General features: G+C 43.9%; 1 protein-coding gene across 2 annotated transcripts in view; it reads right to left on the bottom strand.

Annotated features, from left to right (window-relative positions):
- The window catches only part of CPSF3 (cleavage and polyadenylation specific factor 3), a 45,028-nt gene that overhangs the window by 3,637 nt on the left and 19,491 nt on the right, over positions 1 to 21,900 (bottom strand). For both annotated transcript variants that reach the window (XM_032866819.1, XM_032866820.1), the window contains exons 8-16: positions 18,955 to 19,130; positions 17,565 to 17,723; positions 16,615 to 16,761; positions 13,596 to 13,748; positions 11,681 to 11,789; positions 9,023 to 9,121; positions 7,816 to 7,910; positions 6,215 to 6,302; positions 1,327 to 1,396 (exon numbers count right to left, since the gene is read on the bottom strand). In XM_032866819.1, the coding sequence (XP_032722710.1) occupies positions 1,327 to 1,396; positions 6,215 to 6,302; positions 7,816 to 7,910; positions 9,023 to 9,121; positions 11,681 to 11,789; positions 13,596 to 13,748; positions 16,615 to 16,761; positions 17,565 to 17,723; positions 18,955 to 19,130 (1,096 nt within the window). The remainder of the gene's footprint in view (positions 1 to 1,326; positions 1,397 to 6,214; positions 6,303 to 7,815; positions 7,911 to 9,022; positions 9,122 to 11,680; positions 11,790 to 13,595; positions 13,749 to 16,614; positions 16,762 to 17,564; positions 17,724 to 18,954; positions 19,131 to 21,900) is intronic.

Below are 21,900 nucleotides of genomic sequence, written 5' to 3'. Positions count from 1 at the left end.
GGCTCTCCGTGGAGCAGAGAGCCTGATGCAGGGTTTGATCCCAGGACTCTGAGATCATGACCCGAGCCAAAGGCAGAGGCCTAACCCACTGAGCCACCCAGGTGCCCCTAAAGAACTGGAGTTTTTAGATTATGATCGACTTGGGAGATTAAACGTGCTGGTTTGGCACGTTCAGGAGATCAATGTAAGCTTTGGCTCTTTAGTTCACATTCCTGTTTCTCACAGTTCGAGGCTGTGAGTGGAAGCATGAGGAAGATGGCCAGGGCGGTGGGTCTGGGCAAGCAAGCCCTGTGAGCTGCTTTCTGGTCTGTATGACTGAGATGCTTTTTAAAATCAAAATGGCAGCACCAAGAACATTTTTCTGAAGCCGTGTGGTAGCTTCTTCTAGCAAGGTCACCCCTGAAAGCCTGTCCATTTTTTAAAAGCTGCTAACTGGCTGCCTTAAAAGACTGTTGGTAAGGAATCTGGCAGAAAGAACAGAAATGTTAACGTCAAACCTCCAAACATGCACAGCACCTTCTTTTGTTAAGATGTCTAGTCAGGTAACTCTCAATTTAAAAAATAGAGGCAGTTAGTAAAAGTGGAAAAAAAAAGTAGAAGCAGTCACTTATTCGATAAGAATTTGAGAGATACTATGTTCAACGCACTGTGCTAGATGTGGAAATTATAAAATTAAATTCAAATCTTTTAATTTTCCTTTTCTTGGCATAATACATAGCTTAAATGGTGGTTATCCCCTATGATGCAAATCATTATTTTACCTGGGAAAAAAATCCTAAGTCAGTATTTAAAAATTTTTTTATTTTAAGGAGGCTCCACACCCATTGTGGGGTTTGAACTCATGACCTGATTGAGCCAGCCAGGAGCCCCCCAAAATCAGTCTTAAAGAGTACTACATATCTGGTATTTAAAAAAATGCTGAGTTTAAAGGTAATTCATAGTTTACAGACTTACTATCTGAGACGAGTCCAGAAGAAAACCACTCCTCATGCAGAACTGACACTTAAGGAGAATATATATGTAGTGATTCTTAAGGGCACAGTAACACCAGGCAAGAGTTTAGTACTTGTCCTTAGTAAAGATGGGTGAATCGTAGTCAACTATACCAGAAATGGCTAACCAAGGTCACGGGTATTTGGGACTAACTAGAGTGTTTGCTGGAAGGATGCGGTTCAAACTACTTTACGGACACAGACACAGACCCCCAGAGCAGCTAAGCGACCTGCCTAAGCTTCACCACTATTGGTGAGCCAGAACCCAGTCCCGGCCTCCCCCCTCCCCCCGCCCTCGCCACCCCTGGGGGGCAGTCATGGGGGCAACACTTACTGCAGCATGATCTCCAGCCTCTTGCTGTAAACATGCATTTCTAATTTTTTGGAAACCTTCTGCACCACACCTGGCAGAAAGAAAGCAACAGAGTTCAATTTCTTAAATTCTTATTGAGATTCGTTCCCGAGTCGATAATCAGAACACAGACTGCCACTGAGAAGATAAGGTGTCAACCATGGAATCCTTGCAGTGACAAACACACCACCTTCCTACCGAGGCAAACCGCTGTTTTCTTGGCTTCGTCTTTTGTTCTTGTTAAATACAGAACCACAAGATGACATTTATTTTTGTAATGTTACATTTTACACTTTATTTGCAATGTTCCTCAAAACTTCTGCATCTCATTTTTGAGCGAAAGTGAACTTGTAACTCAGGATTCCCAGGGGCACGTCTGGGCTCTCCAGAGCTTCTGTCTTATCTACAACATGGTTTAACTTTCGCATTCTCCTCTATGTAACGCACCTATAGTGATTTTAATAAGAGTACTATTTAACACCATGCCCCAGTTAGATTACTTAGCTTCCCACCCCAAAACACAGGAACCTGATGGTTCAGGAAAGGGATGTGGAGTTTCAAGTGTGCCCCAGGACATCAGGAAGTGCCTCCCCGCCCATCACCAGCAGCAAAACTGTGCAGAACTGTCTGGCAGGTCCTTGAAAAGCGAACATTCTGTTAGCACGTGACCTAGCATCTCTACTCCCATGTGCAGACTAAAAGAACTGAAAACATGTCGACACAAAAACACGTATGCGAATGCTGAGAGCAACGTTATCCATGACAGCCACATGGGAGAAACAAGCCGCGAGTCTATCAACTAAGGAAAGGAGAAACAAACTGTAGTACGTCTACACAATGGAAAATTACATTGCCACGAAAAGGAATGAAGTCCTGAGTCATGCTACAACATGGATGAAACCTGGAAGCGTTACGCAAAGTGAAAGATGCCAGTCATAAAACCCCATGTATTACGATTCCATTTTTATGGAGGGTCCAGAAGAGATAAATTCACAGAGAAAGTGGGAGGAAAAAAAAGTAAGCAGATTGGTCGCTGTCTTGACTGAGGGCTTATAGCTAAAGAACACGACGTTTCTTTGTGGAGTGATGTTGAGGGTTTCAGGTTGATCGCAGCAAACCTACCCTGTGGAAAAGAGCCAGGTTGTCATTTCTCCTCAATTATTCTGTTGACTACAGGTACTCTGATTGCTTTTAATTCATGATGTTTTTCCTTCTTTTTTAAAAATGCAGATCTTAGTGGCATAGGACATATCAATTTCAGGTATACTACATAATGATCTGATATTTGTATATACAGCAAAATGATCACACGTGCAGTTAACCATCCATCACAACACACAGTGTTGCGGCAGAAAGTTTTTTTTCCTTCTGTTGAAATAGTCTGAGTTTTAACTGAATATACAATGAACCAGATGCCCTCCAAGAAAGCTACATAATACAACTTATGCTTTAATTGTAATCATTAATTCTATTAAGTATTAAACAAGCATTTAACTGACGTGTAAAATCTCATAAAATACACTAAAAACATCTAAGCTATGAAACTACTGAAAGAAACTTTCCAAACTCAGTGCTCATGCCCGCCTGTCTGCTTATTTATCACTGATCTTTGTGACACACTCCTGAGATCCGCATGATCGGAAGCGGACGGCATGAAATCAGACAGTTGCTATGCACGCCTGCCCAGCGGGGGTGCGGGTGAGCACCCGGACGTGCTGAAAACAGGTGCAGGGCCAAACAGAAGGACGTAATGCAACAGAAGAACATAAAAGAACACATTTTGAAACTGCTTCAGCTTGGCTGTGTGTCCTTGACGAGAACAAGGGGATACGGAAATTGAAATTGGGGCTAAACACACACACAGGTACAAACACAACTTGTGTTTCCAGAGTCTGGACCCAAGTCTTGGCAGGATGAGAAACAAAGGGGAAGGGATGCTAGCAAAGCAGACTCGGCCCGGTCGCAAAGGGCATCTCTAGAACAGACCCAGCCGAGCTCCGAACGCGGCCCGATCGCATCTGAGGCTGGTGAGCCCCGCGGTCTCTGCTGTAAGCAGCTGGCTCTGCTCTGCTCACCCGGACAGCAGCGGCAGGCGCGACGCAGACATCGCCGTCTTCCCATAAAACTTTACAAAAGTGGGGCGGGCTGGACTTGGCTTGTGGGCCCTGGTTGCTGACTCTGTTCTAGGAGTTCAAATACCGAGTCTGGGTAGGAGAAAGTTCGTTACACAACACATGTATGTGATGAAGTCCTCCACTCCCTCACATGCAGCAAAAGGAAAGGGAGTGTCAGCCTCGTGCTGTTTTCAGCTTCTGCAGAAGCTAGTTCTGCTTATTAAAAACCCTGTCACCTCGTCCCACGGGTGACAGCTTTCCAGGCTAACGTAGCGCGAACACTCCTCAGGTCTCTGTCTTCTCTCTTTAAAATTCATCTTGTCTGCTCTCTCTCACCCTCTGTACCTAACCCAGCAGGAAAGACTGCGGGCTCGACCTTCAGCATCTCTCCAGAACCAAACACTTTTCGCCAGCCCCTCACCCGCACCGCCCACCTCCCACCCGCACCGCCACAAAAGCCCCGGAATGAAACGCCTGCCTTCTTACTCACCCTCCCAGTCTCTCAACAAGCACCAGCCTAATCCTTTAAAAACCTTACAACGCAACCCACTTCACTCAGACTACAAGGTCCTTAAAGTGGTCCATAAAACCCCACACTTCTGCCCCCGCTCCAAGCCCTACGAAGCTGCCCCAGCGCTCACTAGAGCACCAGCTCCCCGGGGGCAGCCACCTGCTGTGTCCACTGCTGCGCCCTAAGCACCTAGAAATACCCCTGCCCAACAGAAGGTGCTCGATAAATATTTGTCAAATGCATGTTAGCTCTGCAAGCACCTCGTTACTCCAGAAGAACAGACTCTCCTTTGCTGAACACAGCACAAAGCGGGGAAGAACTAGGGAACCCAGGGCGGCCTGCTGATTGAGCACAGTTAGCTCGGGGACCAACCCCCCTCCGGCCTGTGTGCACGGAATCCCTGGGAAGTGCCCGGAGGCCAACCTTAGGAAGCCATGTCTGCACTGTTACTCTGTTACTAAAAATGATCACTAAGGATAGAGCAGCCATTGTCAGCCAGCACAGATCAGAGTGAGGCGCCCTCCACTCGCACCCGAGTACGAAGAGGCAGTCAGGCCGCTCCACAGCAGCTCCGCGCTCGTCTGCTCCGCCCGGACAGACACGTCTGCTGACGTCTGTTTTCGCTTTCCAGCACAGTCGCTAAGCGGCGGCTTCGTCACAGCTGCAGGCGGCATCAGGACAACACAGCGGACAGTCCCAGGCCCAACACGCCCCGTGGCCCCCTCACGGCATGGAACGGGCTCAGGGTGGCTAAGACGTGACTCGGCCCGAAGACGCCCCCGCATCCTAACCAGCCTAGAAACACACCATTTTTGCACAGATGTCTCATTTTTCAGAAGAGCAACCACATATCTGACAAGAATACTGACATCAGGTGTTATACCACAAGACAGACTTCCTCTTACAAAAGGGTTATCAAAACACAACGAACAGAAAGGAGCCCGGGAGGTTAAAGCGATTCAGGTCTGAGCGATCTGGTCTGGGCGGACCGCATCTGCGGTAGGAGGGAAGGCCATGCTCTCGGGGAAGCGGGCGTCCATCCTGAACGGCGCACCCCGCAAAGCTCTGGGTTTGAACCTTTTCTTGTTCTCTGCCCTTTGCTCTGTCCCTCACCGCGCCACCACTCACGGGCTGGGACAGCCACACAAGGAAAGCCCTCCTTCCCACACACACCCCCACCTGGCGCTCTGCCTGTTCTATTTTTATCACCTAAGAAAAATGTAAAATAGTAAAATACGAAAAACCTGACAACCGCCTTTGGAGCTGTTCTGTCACGTGTGTACTTCTGCGTTTAGGGGCACAGACTGTGACACTGAGTGAGACTCGTGGAGACGCACCGCTCCCTCCGCCACGCAACACGCACACAGGGGTGTCCACTCCCCATGAGCCAATTCAACGAACACAACTCATCAGCGGTGTCCACATGAACGTTTTCATGATGTTTTACTATTCCTCAAAACAAATTCGAGCGCTTCCCAGCACCTCAGATGAATAATTTAGATTTGTCTACATATTTATTCATTTCGTTACACAGATGCAGTCACTTACAAGACGATGGATCATTAAGTATCCAGTGAAACGTTTTTTCCTCCTGCAATCAAACACTACCTATTTGTTTATTTTTTTTAATTTCACGACAGAGAACCATTCTCTCGGAGGACAAGACCTGGCACCAGGAGAAGGGTAAAGGCTGGGAGGCTTCCCCAAACTCTTCAAGGGTTACCTTCCGTGCCACTGAAGCGTTACCCTGGATTATGTACAAAATAGACACAGCTGTAAAGAAATCACACACCTGTCTTCACTAGTGTCTTCTGTGACTGAAAATGGTGACTTAGAAAAGGAAACATAAAGTGACTGCGAAATTGCCCTAAAGGGAGACTCCATTCTGTTCCATAGGTTTCACCAAACCCCAAGAGGGCCGCAGATTCTCTTACTAGATAGACACGCTAGCTCTGTTCAGCAATAGTTTGGAATTTCTGATTAAATTGGTTTTGAGAGGACCGTGACTAAGGAATTTTATCCTAGTGTTCAGGGCAACCAGACTTTGGGCAACAGCACAAATAAAAGACGCACGACAAGAAGTAAAACGTAAGTGACATGCGGTGTTACGCACATACTGTATCTTGAAGGCTACGGGAGGGGAACAAGCAGATGTCAAGTTCTAGCATTTTGTCTTCTGCTTTTTAATTCGCAGACCATGGGAGACATGAGAGAATCAACTGACCAAAATGCAATCATTCTGTACCTTTCCTTATTTTCGGGTTGGACTGGACTTCCAGTATCACGGTTGTTACTGTATCTGCATACATATCATTGGAAGGGTTTGCCAGCCACTGCAAAGCAAAAGGCAGTATTAGGAAGGCGTGAACAGGGCTGACCACAAAAGCCGTGAGCGCTCCCCGCTCATCCACCGACTGTACACACATGACTTCTGTTTTGTGCATTTTCTCTGACTGTGAAACCAACCTGAAATTAACAACGCTGGGCTTTTCTGCCATCTGCTGAGCACAGCCTTTGTGGCAAGGGCTTTGTGGGCATCCCCTCACCTGGCCCTCAGAACACCTTCCTTTTTCAGAGGTCGCGCATGAGCTAACCCAGCAGTAACTTGGTGCTGGGACTCAAAAGCAGATCTCTGAGCACTGGGCCTCATAAGCACACAGCAGTAGTTCTAAACACTTCCTCTGGATTCCCACACGAAGCTTAGGACCCTTTGCTCCTGCACACGCCCAGGGCTCCAAGACCATTTTCCTAGGGTGGGACCAGGTGAATTACTTCAGGAACAAACACCTTCCTTAATGTGTGAGGGTGCCTGGGGACTCAGTCAGCTGAGGGTCCGACTCTTGATTTCAGTTCAGGTCGTGGTCTTGGGGTCGTGAGATCGAGCCCTGCACATGGGCTCTGCACACAGGAGGTAGTCTGCTTTAAGAATTTTTCCCTTTGTCCCTCTCCCAGCTTGCACATGCGTGCTTTCTCTCTCCCTCTCTCTAAAAGAAATGGTTAAAATCTTAAAAAATTGTGTAAGAACAGAACAGTGGACCATCTGGATGGGGAAGTTATATCGGATTCTACCCCAAGGCGGAGAAACAGAGGAGGGATCTCCCTGGATCATTTAGTCCCAGGATTCACTCTGAAAGTCCTTCTCCAAACTTAACAGGTGCCAAGTTATCAAAATCAACCATCATATTAATTTGGTGTCTGGGTTCCAAATTCTACCAGTAGGAATTTAAAATTCTAATAGTAGGAATCATACTCAACGGTTTCTAGCCATTGTGTATTTGGGTCACCTTACTTTTGCTTATTCGGATTTTTAAAATTCCGCTCTCTAAAAAGTGCTGCATGACCAGTCTATTTGTTTCAATGTAATAGAATTTGATTTTTATCTTGAGAACGTGGGCTCTTTTGATATAACTGAAGATATCCTGGGCAATCTCAGAATTAGTTGAAACTTCTCACATGAGACCTATATTCACTACATATACTAAATATTAAGCCTTAATTTAATATTAGTTTCCTTTCTTTTCTTTTCAACCAGGTTCCAGATCCAGTGTGGAGCCCAACGTGGGGCTTGAACTCATGACCCTGAGATCAAAACCCGAGCCGAGATCTAGAGTTGGATGCTCAACGAACTGAGCCACCCAAGGTGCCCCTGATATTAGTTTCTATGTTATTGGAACTCATAGAAAATGCCCAGCTGTGTCATATTTTAAGCTGATTCGGGCAAGAAAAATATGCACACATACATTATATATGTTTCCTGATTGAGAAGAAACAAATTTTCTCTACAATTATATGTGAAGTCTTAAAATTTTTTCCCCCTCCTAGTTAAAGTAAATAATCTTATCTTACTTCTAACACCACCATTCCTGGCTCCTGTATGACAGTAATATTCTTGAACACTTTCAGAGCAGGCTTTTCTTGAATTTCTAATTCTTCCACGTCACCTGAGAAAAAGAAGTACCATCAAGATGTATATAATTTTCTGATAATCTTCCAGAGGCATCATTATTCCGTTTATAGACAGTTGAAATAAATTTGATATTCAATAAAAAAGTTAATTTACTCATTTATGTAGTCAGATTTCAAATAACTAAGCTTTATGTGAATGTTTGTAGCAACTGAAAGATCTCAACATGTATTAAAAAAATAACAAAGCAGGATTTACCTCGGACCTTCAGCATTTTATCAGTCACTAACTTTGGTGACTGTCAAAAATCTGCATTTATATCAAAGATTTACCCACTAGCACCTTAAAATTTAATACGAGACTAGTCAGCTACTACCAACTAGTCACTTCTGCCTTCATCACTCTATAGGAATATTCTGCTATGAGGAGACTTTTCTGGTCCTCCCAGGAACCTTTTAATTAAGGGTTAATTCAGACATATTTTATTAACTTTCTGTGTTAAGACCTATAAATTCTAACAGGAGGATGTGAAGTTAAAAAAAAAAAAAGATTTTCCTTCTACTGGTTTATTTTATGGTGGTATTTTGCTATCTGAATTATGAAGAGCATATTAATAGAGAATGTAACTTGTTACTCGGAGTTCCTGCTTATCAGAGGGAAGCCACACCCTTTAACTTAGTCATTGCCCCTCATTATGTTCACGCACAAAAATCTCTAACTCAGAAGAGTCTAGTATGAAAAGAGAACAGGTTTACTGTTCTACTGGCCTTTGGCCAGTGGTCATGTATTTTGTAGAACCTGCTGTATAGTCTGGTACTAGATGGAACCAGGAACCTTATTTTCTGAATAAGAAATAGATGAAATTTAGCAATAGTTTACAATAGCAGATTTTAAACACACAGCAAAGATTACGGATGTTCTTAGAATTTTCAGTGAATCAAGGATAAAAAGTATAACATAATTTAAAAAATTTATGAGTACATTTTCAAAAATTCACCTAAAGCTGATAACGTGTTCAAGCAAAGTGCAAATAAAATTTGTACAAATTTTTGGACCATTACCCAAATTAAATAACATCCTTTCCCAAATATATACATATCTTACTCAAAAGCAGAAAACAATTCGGTGCATTTTAACAAATATACACACCTGTCAATTTCTGTAGCTGGTAACAGAGCAAATTAAAAGGGCCGGTATAGGGAATGGCTTGGGTCTGTTTCACAGTGCTCATGGCCAAGTCAGTATAATCTGAAGAGGAAATCAGAATAAATACACTTTAAGTAACACTACGAGTTGCACAAAATACAATCTGCAACCTACAATTTGCATGTACAGGGACGGAGGGGAGTTAAAGCAAGGTAAATCCGAACATGTTTCTCAGGAAGCGCGTGAGGTGCTCCTTAATTTGTTCCCGCCCTACATTTCCCCCCTGAACTCCCATGGCCACCCCTGATCCCTGACTAGTTAGCTTGTGCTTCAGCTATACGACAGCAGTCTCACTGCCCTGGAAACATCAGGTCCCTGAAGGTCTCCAAGCCAGTATGCCAGCTGTCCTCTGCTGTCTTCTGGGCTTGGCCACTCCCGACAATCCTTCACTGTGAGATACAAGTGTTGCCTGGTCTGCAAAACCTTTCCCGACTCTTCTAGGCCGGTTCTCTCCTCGTATACTTAGGCACTTCTCTGTGTCACTCATCAGCACGGTGACCAGCTCTGGACAAGAACGCTTCTCTCATGAGGCAGCTTTCCAGGGGTTGGGGCTGGGCTTTGTAATGCATCCCTAGTCCTCCAGCACCCGACACCCTCCAGCACCCGTGGCTCAGAGTAGGACCGCTCTCACTGCTGGAGAGGGGAACAAGGTATACCCCACCGCGTCACGTGCCCAAGCTGACGGCTGGCCCAGCTCACAGAGGACTACCTAAATGCTGCTATTCCTTGTCCTTCCACAGGCCTAGTCCAAGATGGTGGAGGAGCAGGAGGTCTAAATTTCATCTGATCCCAGAATTTCAGCGAGGTAGTTATCAAACCATTCTAAACACCTACGACCTCCACAGGAGACGGAAGAAAAGAATAGCAGCAATTCCAGGAACAGAAAGGCGACCACTTTCTGGAAGGTGGGACGTGCAGAGAGGTGAATCCGAGGAGACAGACGGGAAGACAGACCGTGGGGCCGGCGGGGAGAGCCTCCGTCTGCTGGCTGCCAGGAAGCGAGAGAGGAGCGGAGCACAAAATCGGAGCTTTGAGAAGTCCACTCCACGGAGGGATGTTGCTCTAGAGGCTAGGCAGGGAGTGGAACCCTTGCTGGGACAGTGTAGTCTCAGGACCCTCAGGGTGACAGGAAGACCTGGGGTGTCTGACGGTGGCAGAGCCCCCAGGTGTCAGAGCAGGGATGCCAGCGGCAGAGGTGGAGCCGAGGGGGGCTCTCAGCTCGGGGTTGCCATAAACCATGATCCAAGGCACACTCGGACCACTACTCTTCGAGCAGGGACCCCACAAGTGGCAGATCCGGAGAGATCCACCTTCCTCCTCCGGGAGGAGCAGCACAGCATGGGAGCGCGGCAGGAAGCTGCTGGGTTGGGAGACTCCAAACGGGGCCGAGCGCCAGAGACAGAAACGCTTGGTCACAGGCCGGGTGCGCTCGGAGTGCGGCCGGAGACCAGGGAGACGGGAGGGGTTGGCTGCTTTTCTCTGAGGGCGCCATGAGGAGTAGGGCCCCGAGCTCTCAGCTCTGGGGCTCTGGGACAGAGACTGGGAGGCTGCCCATTGCCGGCCTCCAAAGCTGTACAGAAAGCAAAAAGCATTCAGGGAACAAAAGTTCCCGAGAGGAAACCCGAGCAGATTGCTTAGCCTGGACCCTGGCAAAGACACTCGAGAATCACAGCAACAGGCCCCTCCCCCAGAAGATCAGCAAGAAGACCCAGCCAGGACCACGCTCACCCATCAGTGAGAACCACAGAACTCCAGAGGTAGGGGAATACAGGAGAATTCATGGCTTTTCCCCATGATTCTTTAGTCTTTCAAAGTTGAATTTTTTTTATTATTTTCTTTCTCTATTTTTTTTTGAATTTTTCTTCTTTTCCTTTTTCAATCAACTTATCAATTCCTTTTTAAAAATCTTTTCTAATTTTCATTTTTACAGTCAGATTCTATCCTTTCATTGTCTTTAACCTTAGTTTTTATATACATGTTTTTCTTTCTTTAAAATTTTGGGATGTAGTTTCTTCTAACAGACCGAAATACACCCTCAATCTAGTGTATGGCTTTGTTCTATTCACCCGACTGATCACATTCTCTCCTTTCTTTCAATTTTTCTGTTTATTTTTTAATTTTTCTCCTTTCTTTTTTCTTATCCTTTCATAAAGCACTCATACTTTATTAGCACTGTATGCATAAAACGGAGCACAGTTATTTAACCTAATGCCATATGTACTGCAAAGGTAACGGCCTCAGCATTTACACAGGCACACAACGTAGAGGCCCAGCAAGCGATGTGGAAGTCTAGGTCTTAAGAATCAAAATGGACATGTGGGGAGTCCACAGTTACTTCAGAAAATAAAAGTACGACGACTCCATTGTGAAAGGTGGAAAACAGGCTTGTCAAGGGTCAGCAGGAGCGGTTAACCTTGGAGGTGAACTTATGCTCCCAGTTATGAAAAAAGTTCACCAAGAATTCAAACACTGTGTGGATTATTAACTCAATTTCTATTACTTGGCTGTTACTTAAGATTTGGCCATTAGGAAGAGAAGTTTCCATAGCTTTTCTTCCAATGTGAAAATCAATTTATGTTTGACATTTAATAGTATACTTACTGGAGAGGTCACACGGAGAAAGTATGTGATAATTAAAGTTTCTTTTAACAAGTATTCCCGAGACCCGCTGGCCTTGTTCTGGTTTTTTGTCTGCTAAAAAGCCCATGACCTATTTTAAAAAAAAGGAGGAGGAGGAAAGAGAATTTTGGAAAATGCAATTATTCAGATACTCAATCATAATGATGACCATTAGGCATTTGAAAAGTTGGACACTTAACCAACTGTGCCTCCCAGGTGCCCCTCTAGTTAAAAAAATGCTTAAATGCTGCTTAATATATTTCTTGAAGGTTTATAAAGCATAATGGCCTAATAAAAACTCTGGGGGGCACCTGGGTGGCTCAGTCAGTTAAGCATCTGCCTTCAGCTCAGCTCATGATTCCAGTGTCCTGAGATCGAGCCCTGCATCAGGCTCCTGGCTCCGTGGGGAGCCTGTTTCTCCCTCTGCCAGCTGCTCCCCCTGCTTGTACACACACTTTTGTCAAATAAATAAATAAAATCTTAAAAAAAAAATAAAAACTCTGAAAAGTCCTGCTCTAAAGAAATCAGCTTAATTTTGTTCAACTCCGCCTCTCCTAAATTGTAAGACTATAAAATAGTCCCCCCTCCCCAAATCTCAACCAGCAGAGTTGGGGAAATTCAATTCTTAGATTGCTCACTAAATACATTTTTCTATAGGTACAAGGTCGCTTCCATTAAACTGGCTGCTGGAAAGTTTTGTGAATAGGAGTTAATTGAGGAGGAAACACAATCATCTGTCCTTCTTTAGCCTCACATCTTAGCTTTTGCTGACTTTTTTCCTCGTGAACTCACTGCAAGGAAGAATATTCGTCATTTAGCCTTCTTACATCTGGCTCACTATGTATTACAAGAATTGCTGTAAAGTTGCTCATTAATACATGTCTGATATTTAAAACTTCAGATAAATCATGAAAAAGTTTTCCTTAGACGTATCTTAAAAAAAAGTCTTAACAGGAAGGACAAATACAGATACCTTATAGCATCCCTCTAAAATCTCAGGTAAGATTTTTTTTTTTTTTTAAGATTTTAAAAAGAGAGAGAGAATAAGAGAGAGAGCATGAAGGGGAGGGTCAGAGGGAGAAGCGGACTCCCCACCAAGCAGGGAGCCTGATGCGGAACTCAATCCTGGCACTCCAGGATCATACCTGAGCCGAAGGCAGTGGCTTAACCAATGGTGAGCCACCCAGGCGCCCTCAGGTAAGGTTTTTAACTATTTTATTTTTAAATCCTGAAAACACTGTATTTCACATCAAAAATGGACAAATTTTTTCAGTTTTTTTTATATATTCCTTCATTCCACATTTATGTTTAAACACATGAGCCATCTTTAGATTCTTCTGGAAAAACAGCAGTGGACAGAACACTATTAGATATAGTAATAAAACAGTAATAAATATTTGTTTATTCTCAGACACAGGGAAGAAAAGAAGTAGAGACGAGGATTACGAAGCTATCAAATGCAGGGGCGCCTGGGTGACTCGGCTGGTTAAGCCTCTGCCTTGGGCTCAGGTCATGATCTCAGGGTCCGGGGATCGAGTCCCACATTGTGCTCTGCTCAGCAGAGAGGCTGCTTCTCCCTCTCACTCTCCCTCTGCACTCTCAAAAAGTCAATAAAACCTTAAAAAATAAACAAAAACAAAAGCCAGAAAACAAAGCTATCAAATTCAACTGCACTAAGATCTAATGTACTTGAAAACTTTCTGTGTGAAGAAATGAATTAGTAGGACCAGAAGACCTAAAAAAGCATATGGATAAAATTCTTATACTATACTAAGTAGAGAGAAATCATCATTAAGGACATTAACTTGCTTTGATGAAAAGAAGACTATTATTTTTAAGAAGCATACATTTCCTTTTAGAAAGACCTGGATAAGATTAGAAACCACAACCTTTTTACCTTGGCTAGTTTTTCTCCTCTGAAATTCAAGGTCACAGCTTCTGTATTCCGAGGATTATGAACCTCTATGTGAACTTCATCGTTGTCCTCATATTCTCGAATGAGGGCTGCTTTCAATCTGGCCATTTCGTTTTGTTCTCCATGGACTAAAATCTACAGAGAATGAATGTAAGAGGCCACAGGGAAATATGCTGAGTGCGGCTTCACGATGGCCCCCATCTGACTTCAGTACATGAAACAGACATATACTTGACGTTATTAAACTTAACAACTTTGAAGGACCTCCTGTCAGTCAAACTTGTACAGTTATTTTCATTCTGCTTGGCTTTAAAAATCCTGAAGTGGAACTATTTTAAGAGAGTAAAGACCCTTCTACTTCAGGTGTTTCCACTAGTGAGCTACACAACTTTATGGAAGCTGGACTTTTTCCAGACTTCTATGCTCGACTGTAAAGGACAGCGCCCGTGACATATGTAACCCCCACTGGCTTCAGATGCAGGATTCTTGCACGAAACCATTGCTACTCTTACTAATAGAGTTTCCTTTAGGTCTCTTAATACAAGACGTTCAAAAGAAGCTTCTTATGGGGGGAAGAAAAAGACTTCTGGTATTTTCTTCCATTTATTATAGTAATACCAAATAAGATATTTCTGAACCAAATGAAACTGCCTTTGAGGGGTATTTACAATAACTGTATTAGATACCGGCCTCTCTCCATTCACTTCTATAATCTGTATTTTACAAGACAGATCATTCTTAACCTACAGACTCCTGGCAGATGATTTCTCGCCAGGGCTCACAGAAGCCTACCCAGCAGTTACTACCGGGCAGAGGCGTATGGCTGAGTAAGGAGCCCTGACCTTGAGGTCTGGCACTCAAACACAAATCCTGGCTCCTTAAACACTTCTGAGCTATGTCAACTTGGGCAAGTTACTTAACATCTCAATTTTCTCATCTACAAACAGTTGTTGGTTGTAAGGGGTAAGCAAGTTGATACATGTAAACCAGAGTACTGGGTGCCGTGCTGGCTCAGTCAGTAAAGCACGTGACTCTTGAGCTCAGGGTTATGAGTTCGAGCCCTGTGTCAGGTGGAGAGATTACTTAAAACATGGGTATAGTACTTGGCACATGGTAAGTAATAAACACTAGCTGTTACTTGTCGTTACCCCTAATACTACTGTTACTCTATCATGCAGATCATACTGTTGCTGACCTGGTTACTGAAGGAAAGCAAGCATCGAGTTCAATCCAGGAATTTAAGCTGTCGGCAGAGAGCGAGCCTGGAGAGCAATGAAATGGGACTGAGGAAGAGGCGGTGGAGCCGACAGAAAGGGCAGTGCGGTCCCTCCTCGCCGGCGTTAACACGTGCGAGTGCATCCGTGACCCACATACACGAGGGGGCCTGGGAGGGGCCCACACGTCACGAAATCCGACAGTTCGCACAGCTAAAGAGGAGGCGAGAAATCTTTCTCCACCCAAGACTCTGCTTACTGAGTAAGGGCCACTGGGAAAGCCCTGCGAGGACTCCCAGGCCAGAAATAACTCAAAAATTAACACAAGAGCACAGGAAAGGACGCTCAATACCACGAGTCATTAGGAAAGTGAGAACCAAAACCACAAGATGCCACTTCATGCTCACTAGGAGCAGCTGTGATTACAAAAGGCAACGGCAAGTGTTGGCGAAGATGTGGAGAAATGGGAACACTTGTGCCCTGGCAGGGGCGGGGGGACGCAGAATGGCGCAGCCACCTCGGGAAGCTGAACGAGACTCCGAGCCGGCGAGCCCACTCCTCGGTTCATATACTGAAGGAGTGAGAACAGGGCCTCACACAGATGCTCACGGGTCAGGGTTCACCGGGGCGTGTGTACACCGCGTGCCTGCGTGTGGTCTATACGGACAGTGGAACATTGTTCACCCACACAAAGGGAGTCGGATTCATGCGACTATACGGACCGACCTTGAACGCATTCTGTTAAGTGCTGTAAGATTTCACTGACATGCACTGTCTACGCCAGGCAAATCCAGAGAGACAGAAAGTAAACTGGAGGTTACCTGGGGCTGGGGAGGAGGAAATGGGGAATTTTTGCTGAGTAGGCAGTTTCTGTTTGGGGCGATGAAAAGGTTTGGGAATAGGGGTTGGTGACGGTTGCACAACACTGTGAATGTGATTGAAACCATGGAACTGTACAGATAAAAATGGCGACTTCCATGTCACATATATTTTACCACAATGAAAAAATTTAAGGAGAAAAAGACTAGCAAAAGGTTATTTCCTCTAAACTACTTTTCAATAAATCTAGAAAGCACACTTCATCTGTTTCTCCCTGCCCAAAATTCCCAAGGTGTTCTGTTGATTAAAAATACCTTTTTTAAGCTTTCCCCTTATACCTCCCCAATCCCACCAAAACAGAATTGTTACTTTTGTATTACATGAAACTTACAAACATAAACAAATCACATCAGTAAGGAGCTATGTGATTTCATATCTATTTGGATCTTGAATTTTTACTATTAGATGATCTTTCTCTTCTTTCCATTTTATTAAGCATTTACTCCCTGCCAGGTACCATGTTACATGCTTCAGATCTATGTTCTCTCATCCCTTCTTCACAATTACCTTATGAGGTATTATTATCCCTAATTACTAATAGGGCACAGAGAGGTTAAGTAACTTGCCCAAGGTTACCCAGCATGTAAGAGATGGAGCTGAGATTCAAAACAAGCAGTTACAAGCAAAACCTGTGCTCTTAGGTTACGGGAGAGGCCGCAGAAAATGACAGAAAGAGCAGTGGAGTTGGGATTAGGGGATCTGATGAGGGACTTCGGGTAAATGGAGACAGAGCGCACAGCTTGCCTAACTCAGAAGGGAGCTGCAAAGGCCAGGTCCAAGTGCTCCCAGAAACGCTCTATGAAAAAGGCCACCTTAATGATAGGCAGTGTTTGATTTGAAAACCAGCTGCGGTTTCTTGGGTATGTTTTCTTCCTCTTTAACGTTATAAGTCAAAGTCATAGACTAACCACATGAGGCGGTTTCAAAGCACGAATAAATTCACTGGTTTGCTGGTAATCTGTGTGAGCAGAGAAAGAAATGTAATCAACAGACATTTTCAGTGGTAACTTCTGTCCAGACATGGTAGTGATTTCTTCTGGCTCAGACATGATATGCTGTTAAAAAACAAAACAAAACAAAAATAAAAGAAACAAAGCAAATAAACTACCCAATCAGAAAAGAAAAGTACATTTTCTATTTGTTAATGCAGCCACAAACTCTTACGTTAAATTTGGGACCTTTAGCACGAAAAGCATTCTAACCATTGACTTAGTAAATATCAAATACTTATTTTCTTGGTCAAGCAAATATTTAATCAGGAAAGTAAGCAGGTTAACTAAAATTCAATGTACTTGGAGTACTGGAAGTGGCAATTGTAACTTATGGCCAGAAAGGCAAACTTGGATTCCCAGCTATTGTCCTGCTCTAAAAAGTCACTTTTCAGACAGATGTGTTTCTGTTCTGGAAATCTATTTTAAATACATGGCCAACATGGTGTGACTTGAGAATACCCTAAAATAATAAAAACGGTCAAACTGGGGAATCACAAGGTATTTTAAAAAATAAGGCAAGTTCTACAAAGAGGAAATAAGAGGATGCGAGGCTGGGATGTTCAGAAACGGCCTCTGGAGCTCTGCACGCATTTCCCACCATGTGCACATCCCCAGGCCAGCATCGACTGTGCGTGTCAGCAGGAAGACAGGCAATCGACCCAGACACCCTCCTGTGACTTTTCAAGAGGACACACATTGGCAAACTTCTTCTTCAGTGAATGAGGGCATCCATGTTTTTGCATCTGTCTCAAATCGATTCCTTTTCATAGTTTTTACTGAGACTGGATGGGCGCTTCTCAGGCTTTATTGTGCCACCTTGGCAATTCTGATTAGGAAGAACACAGTGGTCTAAGACCATGGCTGACCTTGGCAAGTGTCCCTTCCACACAGTACCCTGCTATAATGACGCCGTTCCTCTTATCCGTGCACCAGCTTTCAAAGAGCTCCCTGGATAAGCCACTCTGCATCATGCCTGGGGAGGCCATGACGACGCTGGGGCCAATGTCATCGAAATGATCCATGCTCTAGGAGGGGAAAAAGGAAAGGTAGAGGCATGCTGAGTACCAGGGTTTGGCAAGGCATTCCTCGTTTTTAAAGAACAAAAAGCTATGTAAAAAGATTAATCACACTACTGAAAGGGTCTCGATGAGACTAGTAAATATTTTAAGTCCAGTTTCTAAGATCCTAAACAATTTAGGCTAGGAATAAAAGGGGAACAAAGTGATAAAAGGCAGTTAGTTCACAGGGACCTTTTAAACCTCCTGCTGGTATTAATGGGCAGGAATAGGATCATTTTCTTTGCTAGATATGTGGGCAGGAAAAAAGCAAGAGTCAAACGGCTTTCTATCTGTCCAAGATAGAACTCGGAAAGAATTTTCCCCACTCACAATGGCCTTGTGTGCTTCATGAGTATTTTGAGCTGGCCTAGAAATCCAACCAAAAAGTTCAACGTTGTTTCTAGGGAAAACTTGGCTCTAATTCTTAAAAAGTAACTTAAAAAACAGTATTTTATGAATAGAACCCATTTATAACTAGAAAATTACTTATAACCTCAATTATTTGGGGCATTATTTCTAAGATTAAAGCATTAGTTTTAATAAAACAGTATTTTTCTAAACCTATTTTTTAAAAAAGATTTACTCATTTGAGACAGAGAGAGAGAGAGAGAGCGAGCATAAGCAGGGGGAGAGGCAGAGCGAGAGGGAGAAGCAGACTCTTCCCTGAACTGAGAAGCCAATGTGGGGCTCGATCCCAAGATCTGGAGATCATGACTTGAGCCGAAGGCAGATGCCCAACGATCTGAGCCACCCAGGAGTCCCTAAAACTATTTTTTTAACTAAAGAAAATAAGGTTTTATTGTTTATTGGATGCTCTACAAAAGTAAACACGGAAGTTTTCGTAGATGGAATGGGTAATGGGAATCGAAAAGACGATTAGGTTAGAGCAAGAATAGAAAAACTTAATACATAACGTAAGGTATTTTCCTCATCAGGACTTCCTATTTCTATGGCTGAGAGACCCAACTTAATCAGCATAGGAAATACTGAGAATGTATGCAGATTTGGAACAAGGGGCAAAAACTGTTGAAGCAGGAAAGAATGCCAATTGCTAAATTATTGTCTTCCTGCAGAAAAACGGTGCCGGCCAGAGAAACAGCGAGACCTCGGCAAGAAGGACTGGGCCCCGGAATTGATGGCAGGCGGCTGTGAGTGCTGCTGACTCACCTATGATCCCGGGTCCCTCCCCAGCACTCACCTTGAGGTTACTAATGTGCTTGAAAACAAAGGGATTATTGATGTTGATCTGTTTGCGGATTTTGTCATTCATGGCATTTACATACGTCTGGTACACGGCCATGCACTTCTTGGCTAAAGAGGACGCGTAGTATATGGGAATGTCATGGAGTTCTGGGTGATTCTGCCAGTACTCATCTAGACAGATTTTATAAGAAACAAATTTCATTTTGTTATGTGGGGTAAAAAGTTCAAATAATAAATGAATTTTAAGAAATTCAGACAACCAAGAAATAAAGCATAGAATTATGTATATGTGGATTTACAAACCTATATATATAAATACTTACATATTTATACAACTACATATATCTCTCTCTCTCACAATTTCTATAAATGACTAATTTATGTATTAATAGCAGAGATATCAAGGTTTGGAACCCCCTGGAGGATTAGAAATACAATTTGATTATGAGCTCACAATTTCTTCAACATGCCCGCTACGTCTGCAGTAATTATCACCCTGATTAAGGGTGAGCCACATTTAAGACACTGCTGTGCACAGGGATGGAAAGTGGGGGGTGGGGCTGCTGGTCTTGGAACTTGGTTGTTTTCCTTGAGGTCATCTCCTTTCAGCAGGAGGCCTCGTCCTTGTGGCTCTGCACCTGGTAGGCCTCTCACAGGGGCCCTTGGCCCTGCCTGTGGATACCCAGGTAACAGTAAGTGGGGGGTCCTTCCTGGGACACATTGCTAGCGGATCTTGCCTTCTGCCCACAGGAGAGGCCCTGTTCTGTGCCGGCTTCCCATTGTTCCTGGACAGTCTGGGGACACGAATACCTTCCCATACATTCAGTCTTGCTTCAGTCAGTCAGCTTGCTATAGGCTGCTTGTAATCCAGGCTCTAACTCCTGCCCCTTGGCTTCCCTAGTGGCCCTGCAGCTCGGAGGCAGGGAGGCGAGCAGCATAGGCAGCGGCTGCCATCTACTGGGAGTGCTGAGCAGGGTTCCCAGAGTGTCGGCGCCCACAGACCACATCTTACAGAAAGAACAGAGGCTCAGAAATACAAATCCCTTGCCTGAGATGCACACAGCAGAATGTGGGCAGCTAGGATTTGATACCCACAGGGGGTCCAAGGCTCTGGGATGCAGCCTCTGGTTGGAAAGGGTGCTTCTTCATTCAACACATGTTGGCCTCTCTTGTGCTCTAGCTCTGGGGCAAGGGGCAGAGGCTATCATGGAGCCGAGGGAGTAATTTCCAGGCTCTGAAGGCTTCCTACGTGCCCAGCCCTCGCTAGGCTAACGTTTTTTTTTTTTTTTCAAATTGAGGTACAATTGACATATGATATCCTATTTCAGGTGTATTTCACAGCAATTCAGTATTTTTTATAGACTACAAAATGATCCCCATGGTAAGTCTAGCTATCACCAGTCACTAAAGTTTTTACAATACCCCTAACTACATTCCCGATGCCATGGACAGCATTTCCGTAACATCTTTATCGTCTAACTGGAAATTTGTACATCTTAATCCCCTTTACCTATTTCGCTCAAACCCTAAGCCCTCCCTTTTCTGGTAACTAACAGTCTGTTTCCTGTATCTAAGAGCCTCTTTCTGCTTGGTTGGTTTGTTCATCTGTTTTTTAGATTCCACATGTTAAGTGAAGTCATACGGTCTTTCTCTCTGACTTATTTCGCTGCTTAATACCCTCTAGGTCCACACACGTTGCAAACGGAGAGACAGTTCTTCTTTATGGCGGAGTAACACTGTCCATTGTCTCTATGTACCCCATCTTCTTTATCATTCATTCATCAATGAACACTTAAGTCATTTCATGTCTTGGCTTTATTGTAAACAATATTGCAATGAACTATGTCTTTACACTGGTGTTTTCATTTTCTCTGATAAAAACCCAGAAGTAGGGCTGCTGGATTGTATGGCCTTTCTAGTTTTTATTTTTTGAGGAGCCTCCAAACTGTTTTCCAGTGGCTGCACCAATTTACATTCCCACCAATAGTGCACAATGGTTCCCTTTTCTCCATATGCTCACCAACATCTTTCATTTTTTTTTTTTTTTTTTGGTCTTTTTGGAAATAGCCATAGCCAATCTGGCAGGTGTGAGGTGGTGTCTCACTATGGTTCTGATTTGCAGTTCCCCTGATGACGAGTGATGTTGGACATCTTTTCATGGGCCTGTTGGCCATCAGGATGTCTTCTGTGGAAAACACTTCTTCCAGTCCTCTGCCCTTTTTTAAAATCAGGTTTTTTTAAAATTTTAAGTTGTGCAGGTTCTTTATATATTTTGGTCATTAACCCTTTATCAGATGTATGATTTGTAAATATCTTCTCCCATTCAGCAGGTTTCCTTTTCATTTTGTTTAACATATTTTAAAGTTCAAGAAAATTAGCCTGGCTCTAATTAAGCTTACAAAATCAAAACTTATTTCCTGAAAAGAACATTGTGATCACATGGAAGCTTTTAAAAACATAGAAGTTTACGGTGAGTAACAAACCATAATTTATTACCTTAGAGGGACACTAAATTCTGGCATAGCTTTAAATAGAAATGTACTCTCAATATTTCAAAGACTTATCAAAATTAGGCTTTTTGTAGTCAGACTTTGTTAGTTACAAAACAGGGCTGCCAGAGTTAAAACTGTTACTGAACACTTAAAAACAGGATAGTCAGGGCGCCTGGGTGGCTCAGTGGGTTAAGCCTGTGCCTTTGGCTCAGGTCATGATCTCAGGGTCCTAGGATCGAGTCCCATATCCAGCTCTCTGCTAGGCAGGGAGCCTGCCTCCCACGCCAACCCCCCCGCCTGCCTCTCTGCCTACTTGGGATATCTCTCTGTCAAATACACAGATAGAATCTTTAAAAACAACAACAAAAAACAGGATAGTCACATTATTGTTTGACTATATTTTTTAAAAAGCTGCCAGTTGCTGATAATAAAGGAAAACTGTGTGGGCA

The sequence above is a fragment of the Lontra canadensis genome, unplaced genomic scaffold, assembly GCF_010015895.1.
Source record: "Lontra canadensis isolate GAN:19392208 unplaced genomic scaffold, GSC_riverotter_1.0 scaffold32, whole genome shotgun sequence".
Taxonomy (NCBI): domain Eukaryota; kingdom Metazoa; phylum Chordata; class Mammalia; order Carnivora; family Mustelidae; genus Lontra; species Lontra canadensis.
Note: the sequence above shows the minus strand (reverse complement) of the source record. Positions and strands in the feature narration are given on the sequence as shown.